This window comes from Ursus arctos, unplaced genomic scaffold (assembly GCF_023065955.2).
Source record: "Ursus arctos isolate Adak ecotype North America unplaced genomic scaffold, UrsArc2.0 scaffold_1, whole genome shotgun sequence".
Taxonomy (NCBI): domain Eukaryota; kingdom Metazoa; phylum Chordata; class Mammalia; order Carnivora; family Ursidae; genus Ursus; species Ursus arctos.
In genome coordinates this window covers 83,674,302-83,688,773 of record NW_026622763.1, presented here as the reverse complement: position 1 = coordinate 83,688,773, position 14,472 = coordinate 83,674,302, and the positions used below count along the sequence as shown (strand labels likewise).

The window sequence follows — 14,472 nt, the reverse complement described above, 5'->3', positions numbered from 1 at the left end:
TTGCTTCAAACTCCTCCAGGTATCAGGGCTACCTGTATTTTTTAGGAAAGGTCAGTTAAATAGTGTGTCCCAGAGAAGCGGTCTTTAGAATAAAGCAGCAAGTAGAAGTGAGATAGAAAAAGAAAAAGAAGAATTGGCTATTGATTTACTCATAATTGAATAGTTTCCTCAGGGGAATACAGCATCTCTAATAACGTAAAATGCTTTGACATTGCTTCCTCTCTCATTGCTTTTGATTTCAAATGTGAAGGCTGGAAGAATGCAAAATAATTTTGGCATGAACTGAAGCTTCCAACTTGGCAGATCTTACTGAGAACGATACCTTTCCTGATGCAAGCATGTAGAAGTAATAAACGCATTGTCTGATGGGAACTTTTCAATCAAGATCAGAATACGTAATCAAAACTGTGTTCACATTCTCCTTTTCTGGAAATTGTAACTTATAAAATATCCCCTTGCATATGTCAGGTTATTTTATTATAAAGCAGAATATTTGAATGGCACTCTGCAGATTTCACTAAGATCGTACTTGTCAAAATTTTGGTCTTTAATACATTGCAAGCAATAATACATTTTAGAAAGAAAGACAAAAACCCCACACATATGATGGTCTACTTATGGGTAATGACTGCCCTCTAATGGCAGATAGTGATTTGTTTTCCCTCCTAGCGATCTGACGTTAATAACTGTAAAAAGTAAACAATGCCCCCCCAAAAGAAAATCTTTTAAATAATGTAAAAGGACCTCCTAGCCTGCCGATTCTAATTCAACCCTTTCTCCCCCAATCTGTAAAAGTTCAAGGCTTTGGAAACAATCCCACTAGTTTGAAGTTCCCTCCCTGTGGTCACTGTCAGGTGTGCAGATTCTTCATTCTCTACTGTGTCTCCGTTTCCTCATTCTTTAAGTGGACCCTCAGTTATGCACTTTGCAGGCACTGATGCGGATTAAATGAAATAACATCTATGAAGCCATCTACCAGATCGTAGATGGTCAAAGAATGTGAGTCCCCCTTCTCCTTTCCAAAAAGGAAATGAAGGCAAGCATTTCAATACTTTTTTTTTTCTAGTTAAATAGTCAAGAAAGAGCTTCACCACTGAAATGAAGATTGAAAAAAAAAGAAAGTTTAGAAAAGAGCAAAATTAAAATCCCATGATACCCCTTGCTTTGTTGCTGACATGGGTCCCATGGTCCGATCGACCACTGAACTGACATGACTACCTCATACAGGGCTCCAAAAAGAGTGGTGACACACGCCTGTAGGGTGTGAGTTCCATGAGGCAAACAAATGCAAAATACCCCACCGTTACTCACCTGAGCCACTATGCACTGCCTCTTTTAGGATCTTTAGCTCACTGTTGAACTCGGCAATGAGGGAGCTCTTGCACAGCGGGCGGGGGATGAAGCGCCGCTCCAGCTGGTCAGCGATGTGCTGCCGGGCAGAGAGCTCTTCGTGATTTTCTGCTGGTTGGGCCAGAAGCTGAAAGGAAGGTATAGATTGTCAGGTCCTCAGTTTTCCCATCTGTAAAATGGGCTAATTATTGTACCTATTTCATAGTTGGTTGTGAGGCTGAAATAAGGTAATGCAAATGAAGTTTTTAGAACAGCGCTTTATACGGGAAGCTCTTACTACATGATCTTGAATCACTGCCCCAGGAAATTCGGGCATGAGAAGAAGAACACAGTAGATGAATACTGAGGGAGGATTTCAGGGGAGAAAACATGCTTTAACTGTTCTATCTTTTTCATGCTTATTTAAAATCAGATCTCTGTCCTGTTACAGAAGAAAGGAGAAAACATTCCCCAGATCTTATCCTTGGGCCACTCTTTATTTTTTCTTTTTCCCTAGGGGGCAGTGGTGAGTCGAGAGAGGGCAGACTTTTACAGACTATAACAGCGCTCTCCCTGCGAAGGTACTCCTAACGCGACATGTGATCCCCTGGGATCCCTTTTTGAGCTGTTTTCTTACAAACACGGTATGAAAAGGTCCTCCTAACTAGCTCTCCTGTGTCCCACGAACACCGCTGCAGCAATCCTGCCTTAAGCTGGAGAGAAGAGCACGTCCCTGGGGCCCGGCACTCCTGGGAGCAGCACACACCGCACCTTGCACTGGATGAACGGGCGCAAGAGCACGAAGATGGGGATCCGGGTCCGCACGATGAAGTCGAGGAAGTCCCACAGGGCCAGGCCTCCCACCTTGCGCAGAGCCATCTCCTTCACCTGCAGGCTCAGCCAGTACCACTGGCTTCCCAGCTGCCTCTCAAAGCAGACGAGAATCACCTTCAGCGCTTCACACCGGGAAAAGAGAAAAGTAAGCCCGCATACGTGTGCTTCCGAGGAACCCTGCTCACAGCCACAGCCCTTTGTGCGTCAGAACGTTTTCTGAATTTCTAAGTTGTCTCCATGTTCTCAAGAACCTACATGCCCTCCTGAGCGAGTTCTGACATCAAGACAAGAAATTGGATGTTTTGATCTGTTTGGATCCTGATTCGGAGAACACAGGTACCTTTCTTAAGGACATTTAACTACTATTCTGGAAAACACAGAGCAAAGTGGCTCATAGAATGGAAAGGGAAGTGTGTTATAAACGGAATGTGGGGCTAATATTTTGCTTTCTGAAAGTTCTGTCATAGTAGCTTTATGGTATTACCAGCATGACTCGTACCCTAGACCAAAACATTGGTGTTTTAAAAGATTTTTCTTTTAAGCATAGAAAGAATATATTCTTGTTATTTAAAGTAAAATCAAACCATGCAGAAATGGACAAAGTTAAAAAAGAAAAGGTCCTTCCCCTTCCCAGCTCCCTTCCCGACCCCATCGCTCCCCAGAGGTAACCAGGAAATGTATTTGAGTAGATCCTTCCAGATGAAAAAAACCTCCCTCCTCCTTCCTTCTTTTCCCTCTCACGTTGCACATCATGTTGACTACTAAACCCTGATGGATTCCTTTGGCAAGATCTCTATCTTCCTAGATTCCGGCAGCCCTATCGCAATCTACATTTATTTATTCATTTATTTTAGGAAGAGGATTTCCCAAACAGTGTGTCAGGACAAACCAGAACACTGTAAGGATGTCAAACATGCTGGCGGGATCGCCCTCGGACACCTCCGCCTTCTGCACAGTGTCTGCTACGGGGCCGTCGAGGGGAACCGGGCCTTCTTGATCATGTCTTAAGGCCCATCTCAGCAACTACAAGACACACAGAAACCCAACTCCCTACAACTCTCGAAGTCACACACACCTTTACCACCTACTTAGGACATCGCCAGGGGAAAACCGTGCCATATAACAGAGAGAGATGTTGTAAGAGTCTTCTTTACCCCTCCTCCTCCTCCTCCAAATACCACTTTTCACAGCCATCATTCATCCCAATTCCTTTCCCTCGACTAAACAAACAAGTGAATGGACAAAAACAACACCCCGAGCGTGGTGACGTTTCTACTGCTGGGTGCCTGTTAGCCTTCTTTGGGTCTCTGCCATTCTGCTTTCCACCTTCCCCTCCACCAGCCCGACACATAAGCAGGATAGCAAAGGGCTCAAGAGCAGGGACTCTGGTGCCAGACGGCCTGTATTTGGAATTTGGCTCTGCCGTTTATCAACTGCGTGACTTTAGGTAAGTTACTCAACCTTTCTGGGCCTTTGTTTCTTCAGTCCTAAAGGGAGAAGAACATTTACTTCTTAGAGTTGTAGTGTGGATTCAAAGTATAGAAAACACTGCTTTAGTGCACAGTAAGTGTTCAAAATAAATGTAAAAATCATTTTGAAACAGAGGGCTGGTAGCCTGCCCGAGGACCGAAGGAGCCACCTTCATTAAAAAGGCAGAAATTGGAATGACCTGAAAAATAATCACTCATCAAGTGTTTTCTCCTGTCCTTGCCTTATGTGTCAAGCCCTCTGTTTCCATCATCCTCTGTGCAGTGCCAAACCTTATGCAGGCCTTGGTCCCAGAATCTAGATTTTATTTGAACCCTACATTCTCATGGCTTTGGCAACTAAGCCCCACATGGGTTAGGTCCTGTGCAAATGCATTCTTATTTCCTTTTTTCCCCTTTTCATTTTCATTGTCAATCACATTATTTTCAAATACCCTTCTTTCTTTCTTTTTTTTTTAAAGTAATCTCTAGGCCCAATGTGGGGCTTGACCTCACAACCCCGAGATCAAGAGTCACATGCTCTACTGACTGAGCCAGCCTGGCGCCCCCCAAATTTCCCCTTCTGATACAGTCCAAACACCTCACGCATTCCAAACTCCGAGGACCTGTTTTTACCAGTGTGTGTGGTTCATCTTATACTCCCCACACCAAGATCTGCTTTGATAAATTGAAAAATGTCAGGCACAATCTTCTCAACTTCGTGCTTTTAAGATTTTCTGCGGCCAGTGCTCCTTATTCTCAGTGCTATGGCAGGAGTGGTTTTTTCCCCGGTTTAGTTCATTCAGGGCCAAGGAGTGGCTCTCCAGTGTTCCACGGGTCAGGACCAAGTTAAAGGCAGGGACGGGGTGATGGGAACGTAGGAGTGAAGTGGGAAGGAAACTGGCAAGCTTCTGTGGGGAGAACAAGTCGACTGGCCTCACGAGAGTGAAAATCAAGACAGAGATTTAGAGACGGTATCGTAAGGGAAGAAAAATAGTTAGGAGGGGGCTATAATGCGCGGCTGCCTTGTCTCGCTGCCCAGGATGTGGACTGCCCCATTGTAGGGGCTCCATTCACATAGACGACAGACCAGTGAGTCCCATGAGTTGTGTCTCTGCATACTAGTCGGAGTCTACATCTGATAACTAATGAGATGATAATCTCAGTAGTGATCTCATACTTAACCGGTAAGGGGGGATTCTTACTGCAGATTCCTTCCTCACATGTCCAGATGCTGTGAGAAAAACAACCGAGTAATTTAGGCACCACAGATAGGAAAGTACTTTGGTTTTTTTTGGCATATGTTTACTGGCATATGTGTACAGACTCCTTTGCAAGGGTGATGCTTCTTCCTTGCTCAAGTGGCTTCTTTAAATACTTTCTGGATTGAGGTCTTTCAAAATCACTTTTGAGTCAAGGTGTAACATAACTCAGTAAGTCCTCTTGTCATACATATACACACAAACACACACGTTGCGGGGAGCGTGGGGAGGGTACGCACCCAAGTATGCTGCTTGGCTGGTGGACTCGGCCAGCCCCTCCCTGCGCAAGTCTTTGCCCGCATCCCCGGGCGTGGAGCAGTGGGCGGGCGAGCTCTCCAGCATGAAGTTCTTGCTCCTGGAAGTGCTGATGATCCGCGGCGGCAGGAGCACGTTAATGACCGTCTGCAGCAGCAGCTGCACCTCGGGCTGCTCGAGCCATGGGCTGTCTGCGGGGCAGAGTCCGGCAGAGGGACGTGCAAAGAAAAGCAAGTCACTAGGTAGACTTTCCACATTAGACCCAGAAACATTTAGCTCTCTTTCCAATTCCAAACTAGAACACCCTAGAAATTCGGGTGTTTCCCCACCAAGTACAGCTTCTCCTCTGGACAGAAACCGCATTCCTGATACTGGGTGGTCTCTCCAGAGTCAGCACCCAAAGGCTTGTGTGCTTAGCCAAATCTCTGCTTACCATTTCAATCTCCTTTCTCTTTTCTGCTCAAATACTCATAACGTATTATCTTTACATTTGAGATAAGCTTTTCCTAAAAAAAAAAAAAGTCCCCCAAGAAGGAAGAGTAATGAAAATAGATTGAAATGTAACAGCAGTGGCAGGGTTTAGTCTAACCTGAACGGCAGTAAATTATAAAGTCTATTCATTTGTCAATTCACACCACACTGTATTTCAGTTAATACCATTTTTTTTAATGGAAACAATGGTCTCCCAATTTTTGCTGTACTGAAGGAGGTGTCTTCTAAGAGGTGAGCAGAGAAACTCTTGACCCAGGGAAGCTAAACTGAAACGAAAGAAAAAATTCTATTTCCTAAGATAACCCTGTTTAAATCATTCGGATCGACTTCAGTGATGGCCTTCATGGGAAAAGGAATAAGAAATAACAGCCTGACACTTAAGAAAACACAACAATCATAAATTTCCTTTAAATTAATCAGACCTTTGCTTCCAGATCCTACTGTGAGCACAAATGGGATGAGTAGATTTAAAAGCATCCCCTCCCTTCGCTCTTGATTGGTGAATGGGGAGATCACATGGCTTAAAGGAAAATCTTCTTTTAAAGCCTGTGCAGCAATAATAGAAGAAAAAGATTAATTGACCCCCACACCCATTCAGTATGTTTGTTTTACACAGCACGATGGAGACGGTGACTCCCTGTTGGCTGCTCCTGGAAACTATGAGTTCAATTGCGTAGCGTACGAGATGCACTCAAAACTGATACTTTACCATTTGCTTGCCATAACTGAGAGTTCTATACCTAAAAGAATAGTAACATCTTGAATATTAAATGCAAAATTGTAATTGGTCTGGTACAAAAACAACTGCACATCCCCATTCATTTGCTCCATGTGTCCACCAATAAATATTTTAGAGATAAAGAGAAAGAAGAAAATGAGAACCTGCCACCTGTTCCATTTGGGAGTTATTTAAAAGTTCTCTGACCTTGGCATAAGGCCTTCTCCAAACCAGAAAGAAATAGGTAATATAGAAAGAAAGAAATGATCTCTGTACACAGGTTATAAACATGGATCGCTTTAGGGATCATTGTTTCCCTCCTGCACGGTAGCCAAAGCTCTTGTTTAATTTCTTGTCTACCATCACCCATTTTCTGGATGACAGACCATCAAGCTTAGTTGTCAGATAATGGATGATTGTATCCATTGACATCAGTTGTATATTTCCCAACAGTCACAGAGCTTTCTGATGATCTACAACTCTAAAATTAGGTGACACACAGAAAGAGGCAGGGGAATTGGCATTTTGCACTTTTTGCCTTGGGAATAATTATTTTAATTTTAAGAAATAACTGGGAGAATTAAAAAAAAAAAACAAGTAAAAAAAAAAAAAAACAAACCAACCACAATATTCAACCCACAATCATTAAATTAGGATATTCAAAGCCTAGTGGTAACATCTGAAAGAATTTTATATTGCAATTCTTTCTGCAAATAATTTAAAACCAGACTTTGAATATTACCGTGTCTTTTAATTAACAATTGTGAGCTGATTATCTGTGAACCATTATTTTCCTAAGGTCTTGCACACATTTGAAATGACTTCAGTGGTTCCTGAGGTTGTGGCGGGACTACACGACTCTGCTATTTTTGAGATCTCGAGAAGAATTACAGAAGCACAACTTAGGGCCAAGCTCAGGACTGAAGCTCCAAACCTGAAAAAGTTTGGAGCTGTTTACTCTTTTGTTTCACAGATTTTGCCCAGCCTTTGCAGAAAAAGAAAAGAGAACACCAGGATCTGGTGCCTCAACCAGCAACTTAATGAGCGTGACAAACAGGTAAGGCAGTCACACCTGTATCTGCAATGCTACAAGCCGGACAACAGCTGTGCTGAAGGGCAGAGGTGGTGAGAGATAAGGGCTGAGATGAAGAAGGGGTAATCCATCAGCAACACTGGAAGGTCCTACCACTCCCATCACCTGAAATACAAACAGAGCACATGACCAGCCTTGACTATTGCAATTTCATGCGACCGTAGTAAGGGAGTCTCATTCAATAATCATAGTGATGATAGTAAAATAATAATGATAATAATAATAATTTGAAGGTTGGGCATGTTACTTTCAATCTGTTCTTGGCGCCTTCCTCGGAAGGCATGTAATGTCTGGAGTCCGATCGAACGTGACACGGGATTCGGCCAAGGTTTTGTAGAATGTTGTTTATAGCTAACTATGTACATAATGAGAGATGAACCAAAAACTATTCTAATCAGGAGATTGGACATACTTACTGGTGGATTCAAAGGAATGCAGTCCACAAGTCTTTGATGGAGCCAGTACTGACAACAATGAGGATGGCATAGCTATGTGCACTAGGCATTCCAGCTAGACAGTTATTGCTCAACTAGTTAAGCAGCAGATCCTACTCAATGAAATGCTCTCACATGATTTCTACATTGTACAAAACCTTGTTGGGACCAGACTCTAGATATTACATCAATGATAAGAAAAAAATTTTTTTTCTTCCCATAAATCCTAGACTGGCCAACTCATAGTGTCATTTTGCACTTAAAAAGAAAAAAAAAAGTTCTCTTTGTATTTTAAACTCCCCCACCCCAGACGACCTCAACTTCTAGCCAATTGTGCGGTCTCCGCCACCCCACTCTCCAACTGGCAGCCCTCAACTCTCAGCGCAACTTGAAGAGGCAAATTGTCAAAGTAGCACGTGGGAAGCAGCACACCAAAATCCCATCTGTGTAGGGATGGGCCCCTCATCTCCCCACGCACCACCTTGAAATGTACCTCACTATTTTCAGTGTCACCTGAGCCATTTGTTTTCATGGGTAGAGGGGCACAAAGTGGTTGACCTGTAAATCTTCAAGTCAGAGAAATCAATAGCAGAGTGACATTTTGCCAAGTTTCATAAGATTGCCACTTGGGTACTCACCAGATTGACACAGACATTGATCAGTGACCTAAGGTGAGGCAGGAAGGATATGATTGGCTGCCTCTGAAGTGTCAAACAAACCCCTTCAATCAAATTGCTGGCAGGCTCCCACTCAACCTGTCGCCTGGAATACAATATAGGAGCCATTAGCAGCGTGGCTCCCTTCTGGAGTCAGTCTGAAACAAGTGAATGAGACAGTGATTCTGACATCATCTAAGACAGGACGGGTGTCTCAGACAAAGTGCTTCACACGGGATGAAGTTTACCCATGTTGTTCCAAAAGCACAGAGCACACTGGGAAGGGAAGAAGATACTGAAAACGTAGCAGAGGCACTCCTGCCCCACTCGACTAATGAGACAAAATCTATTGAAAAAAAAACAGAGATGATGAATGGGTTGCATTTTAAGTTCCCTGGTTTTAGCTTTGAGAGAGGGTAGAAGACTGCAATTTTAGGAAACCCATCCTAGGGGCCTTGACTTCCAACAGAACTAATCTGACCACAGGCTGCATTTCTAAAATCTATTTATCAGACTGCAATTGATCTCATCAGCTTTTATACCAGGATACAACTGATCAGATTTATATGGTTTAACTCCTCCCCAAAATACGACATTAGAAGAAAATAGTTCATTTAAAAAGTGTTCTTGGCCTCCTAAGAAATGATGTTTTTTGGGCTATTTTGGGCTATCTATGGTCACATAAATGGTATAAATCTAAATCCAATTAGATGATCATGGGATTTTCTGTAATAAAAGTCAATCCAGTCTGTAATTATCTCAGTATCAAAAAAGCCATCTCCGTGGCTCGCAAATAAAGGCTGGGTTTTACTGATATCAGTGCTATTTCTAGTACTATCCTGGAAACAATTTCTAAGCTTGTATTTCCTACCAAAATGGCATATATACAATGACAAATGCAGATTGTTCATAAATGAGGCCATATGGACATCCTGACTCTCAAGTAACTCACAAGGTCAGTTTCAGTCAACATTTCTCTTGTGGAACTGAGATCACCCAAGAAATTAAATCCAAGGCAACCTCAAATTCTCAGGATGCACCCCAAAGAAATTATCTACAATTGACCCATCTACTTTTAGGAAGCATCACGTTCTTTACAACTGGGCTTGATTATATGACAAATGAGTCAACCTATGGAGACGTTTGACATCTTTATGTACAAAGTTACTTAAGAAAAAGAATTTACTTTGACACACACTCATTAGAATGATAAGACTGGCCATTTGCCAATAGGCACAAATGTTCCATTGGGACCACTAAAAAAAGTAGGTGAGCTGCAAGGACAGACATATCCATGCCACTGAAATAAATACCCAATGTGTAGGCATTCGTCATCACGTTATAAAAGAATATAGGAACAAAATATCAATTACTGGAATGAAATCTTTCAATTTCTTTTTTATAATAAATTCAACAACTCCAGGTGACTGCATAAAGGAACAGGAGCACAGGCTAAAACCTGGAAAAGTTCTGACAAATTGAATGCTAAGCGCTACAAATTCTTGGGCAAGAGTTGCATTGGTTTTGGGTTAAGTTTAAAGGGACAGAAAATGCTCTCATTAACTCAAACTGGAAATTTCTGAGTTAGTAGGCTTATCAACATTTCACCGATTGAACTGTTTGCTAATAGGTCTCCAGACTGGACTCAGATCTCCAGGTAGTCTGGGTCTGAGGCATCCTTGCCTAGATAGGCAGGCCGTCAGTGGGTGTTTCAGGTTACTGAACAGAGATCAAAGGGTAATCGTGTTATTTCTGCACCACCCTGAATTAGATGACATGGTGAAATTTAGGTCTTTGTTATTAATCCTGGGATTTTCTTCAGCTGCTACATGGCTGCTTACTGTTAAGATTTGTCATTTCTCTAAACTGGTACCTAAAATACTATGTCAAAGCCAGTACTTCTTGAATTAATTTTTCTTTTCTCCTCAGTTGTTTTATTTATAAGGCATGCCCTGCCTTATTTCAAAAGAAATTGAAGGATACTCACTGAATTTCTTATGTGTGTCAGATGAGGAACATGATAGCTAAGATATGAACAGATTTTTCGAGATGAACACATATAATTTGAAAGAATATATTATTTCTTCAAAATGTAGACCCTGCTACGTATGTGTTCATATCCCTGGTTCGCTACGCACATATACGAACAGAACGCTTTCAAGTCATTCGTTCAACTCCAGATTGTGCCACCATTTTAAAAGATGATAAACCCTAACTTTGAAGCTTTTAATGTTAACAGCTGACTAGGAGGCCTCCTCACCTCAAAGTAGGCATCTTATGAATTTTGTTGAACATTCTATCCAATCTCTTTAAAATGAGGATAAGCGCTGGCCTCACTGCCTCGGCTGTCCAGTCGGTAATGGGTAGCATCTCCATGACGTAGCGCCGAAGCCCACGGCTCTCCATCGTCTGGGTGTCGTACGGCGCCAGCTTCAGAAGGGAGTGTGCAATTTCTGCCAACCTATATATATATTTTTTTAAAGAACAAGCTTAGAATGCCCCAATGGCAATTTTCTCACACAGCATCATGCTACTCACCCTCCTTTCAGCACACCAGCTCCCTGAACTAAAAACATTGTTCCCCCCACCTTCTACCCCTCAGCTCTTATTGTGTGTACCAATACGCTGGATACCACATACATTTTAACAGAGAATCACAGACTATTCCAGAGGGTAAATGTGATAGCATCTGAAGAGGAAACTAAAACCCAGGAGATTAAGTCCAGGCCAAACATGTCTAAGGATATGTATGCGTGCATATGTCCATGAGGATACTGTTATACGCACAAATACATACCCACATACATACATATAAAAGGTACATAAATACACACATATAATCTATATAATGTATAACAAAATCACTAATATCAAGTGTCCAAGTAAGCTTCATGGCTTCCTAGCTCCCTCACTGCCCATAGTCAAAGTCAAAGGCATTTTATAAAACGTAGTATTGGTTTTTATTGGAGACTAAGGAGTTCTTCAAACTCATTGCCCTTTTTCTCCTTCAAAGTCTTTTCTCTTTTTGTCTTATACATGGCTCCTCCTGCTCTGCTGTTTTTGTTAGTTAGGGAGTTTGTTTGTTTTTATTTAATTGACCTAATTGGCTTGTCTGGGTGGCTTAGGTTTGGGTTGCCTCCTCCTCTCAAATTTTCTAACTCAGTTCCACACAGGGACTGAAAAGGCAAAGCAGTTCCTCCAAGTGTGGCCCAGGGTCTGTCACCAGACACAGGTCCATGCTCTATGTCCTAAGTACAGGATTCTCTGAGGGTGAACTGACCAACAGGACTGGTTTCAGGTAAATGCAATAGTTGGTTAACTGAAAAAAACTTCAAAGCTAGACATGGATTATCAACTTCCAAATAATACAAATATAATGGCATACATGGTCTTAAAAAGCCAACTGAACTTAATTTTATGTGAAAGAGAAAGCATTTTATTTATTTTTTAAACAAATTTTTCATTTTATTTAACTTTAACTTTTATTCCAGAATAGTTACTGTACAGTGTTATACTAGTTTCAGGTGTACAATATAGTGATTCTGCAATTCTATATATTACTCAGTACTCATGATAAGTTTACTCTTGATCCCCTTCACCTATTTCACCCATCCCCCTGCCCACCTCCCCTCTGGTAACCATCTGTTTGTTCTCTATAGTTGAGAGTCTGTTATTTGGTTTGTCTCTTTTTTGTTTCTTTTTCATTCTTTTCTTTCTTTTCTTTTCTTTCTTTTTTTTTGAGAAAGAGAAAGAGCAAGTGAGCAGGGGTGGGAGATGGAGGGGCAGAGGGAGAGGAAGAGAGAGAATCTTAAGCAGGCTTCCCACTTAGCACTGAGCCAATGAGTGGCTTGATCTCACAACCCTGAGATCATGACCAGAGCTGAAATCACAAGTCAGACACTTAACTGACTGAGCCATCTAGGCACCCCACTTTGTTTCTTAAATTACACATATGAGTGAAATCTTGTGGAATTTGTCTTTCTCTGACTTATTTCACTTAGCATGATATCCTTTAGATCCTTCCATGTTGTCGCAAATGGCAAGATTTCATTCTTTTTTATGGCTGAGTAATATTCCATTACATATATACCACATCATCTTTATCCATTCATCTATGGATGGACACTTGGATTTCTTCCATATCTTGGCTATTGTAAATAGTACTGCAATAAACATAGGGGTGCATTTATCTTTTCAAATTAGCGTCATTTTCTTTGGATAAATACCCAGTAGTGGAATTACTGGATCACAGGATAATACTATTTTTAATTTTTTGAGGAAACTTCAAACTGTTTTCCACAGTGGCTGCACCAGTTTGCATTCCCACCAACAGTGCATGGGGGTTCCTTTAAGAAGAAAGCATTTTAGGGGTGCCTGGCTGGCTTGGTCAGAAAAGCATGTGACTCTCGATCTCAGGGTTGGGAGTTTGAGCCCCAAGGTGGGTGTATTTTAAAATCTTAAAAAAAAAAGCATTTAAAAATTTTATGGTGCTTCCCTACCAAATATATTGAGCAGTTGCAGAATGCGTAGATGATATTAAGAGGCAATGTATATCCATCCATGGTAATATCTTGCATCTATGCTGTATGATTTGAGCTTGATTTTTTTTTCCAGAAAAAAAATCTCATATTCTAAAAAATATACCCAAGACACTTATCACAGTGGCTGAAATGTCGATACTCTTTAAGGTCTTAGAAATTCCTTTAAAAACAAATTTAAGAAGGGTAAGTAAACCACTCTCATCAATTATTTGAATCTTTGGCTCGAGTCAGCATATGTCTAGCCAGGCATCCAAAGTATCTTATGGAAGTAGACTGCAGGACAGGGAGATTCTGATGGAAAAGGGGGAAGAGAGAGGCTAACGTTGTCTAGAACTGCACTTGTGCCATCAGGAGGCAACCATAAGCCAAGGGTTTTCAGAACCGCTACTAAAGGAGAAGAGGATATTAGAGATAAAGGGATATCAGAAATAAGCTTTTCTACTTTCTCTTTCCTTGTTTTAAAGACTTTCTTTTTAAGTAACCTCTATACCGAACATGGGGCTCGAACTCACAACCCTGAGATCAAGAGTTACACGTTCCCCTGACTGAGCCACCCAGTCGCCCCAAGCTTTTCTATTTCTTTTTTTCAAGCAAATTTGCCTTGGAAAAGCCCAGAAGGTATAAACCTCAATCTTAAGGTTGAAAGAGATCTTAATAGCCCTAAAGCAGGGGGGTTCCATATGTTGGACCTCTGACTGGATCCTCTTACTTTAAAAAATTCAGCTAGAAGTAGAAATAAAAGATATCATTTCTCAGGCCCCACCCAAGATTTAGTGAATATGAATTTCCAAGGGTTGGGCCCAGAAATCTGCATATTTTTTACCTTAATTTTGAAAAATTTGAACATATATATACGAAGGTAGGGCAGCAAGTATATAATGCACCCCTCATGTAGCCATCACCCAGATTTAACAATGTTCAACTCATAGCCACTCCTGTTTCATTTATATCCACAATCACTCCCCTCCCCACTACCCTGAACTACTTTGAAGTAAATCCCAAGCATCAAATCATTTTATCAGTACATATACTTCAGTATGTGTCTCTAAGGTTAAGGACTTAAAAAAAATTAACCACAATGTAATTATGACAGCTAACAAGTTCAAAATAATTCCTATAGGGGTGCCTGGGTGGCGCAGTCATTAAGCGTCTGCCTTCGGCTCCGGGCGTGATCCCAGCGTTCTGGGATCGAGCCCCACATCAGGCTCCTCCGCTGGGAGCCTGCTTCTTCCTCTCCCACTCCCCCTGCTTGTGTTCCCTCTCTCGCTGGCTGTCTTTGTCAAATAAATAAATAAAGTCTTAAAAAAAAAAATTCCTATAAAGAGAAAGATATCCAGTCAGTTTTCAAAATTCCCACCTTATTTCATAATTCTTACATAAACTTTTCTTTAA

At 41.5% G+C, this 14,472-nt stretch overlaps 1 protein-coding gene across 2 annotated transcripts in view; it reads right to left on the bottom strand.

Annotated features, from left to right (window-relative positions):
- UNC80 (unc-80 homolog, NALCN channel complex subunit) overlaps positions 1-14,472 on the bottom strand; it is a 216,363-nt gene that overhangs the window by 19,695 nt on the left and 182,196 nt on the right. For both annotated transcript variants that reach the window (XM_026492047.4, XM_044381208.3), the window contains 7 exons: positions 10,800-11,000; positions 8,522-8,645; positions 7,429-7,554; positions 6,061-6,184; positions 5,131-5,337; positions 2,101-2,285; positions 1,312-1,477 (listed from right to left, as the gene is read on the bottom strand). In XM_026492047.4, the coding sequence (XP_026347832.3) occupies positions 1,312-1,477; positions 2,101-2,285; positions 5,131-5,337; positions 6,061-6,184; positions 7,429-7,554; positions 8,522-8,645; positions 10,800-11,000 (1,133 nt within the window). The remainder of the gene's footprint in view (positions 1-1,311; positions 1,478-2,100; positions 2,286-5,130; positions 5,338-6,060; positions 6,185-7,428; positions 7,555-8,521; positions 8,646-10,799; positions 11,001-14,472) is intronic.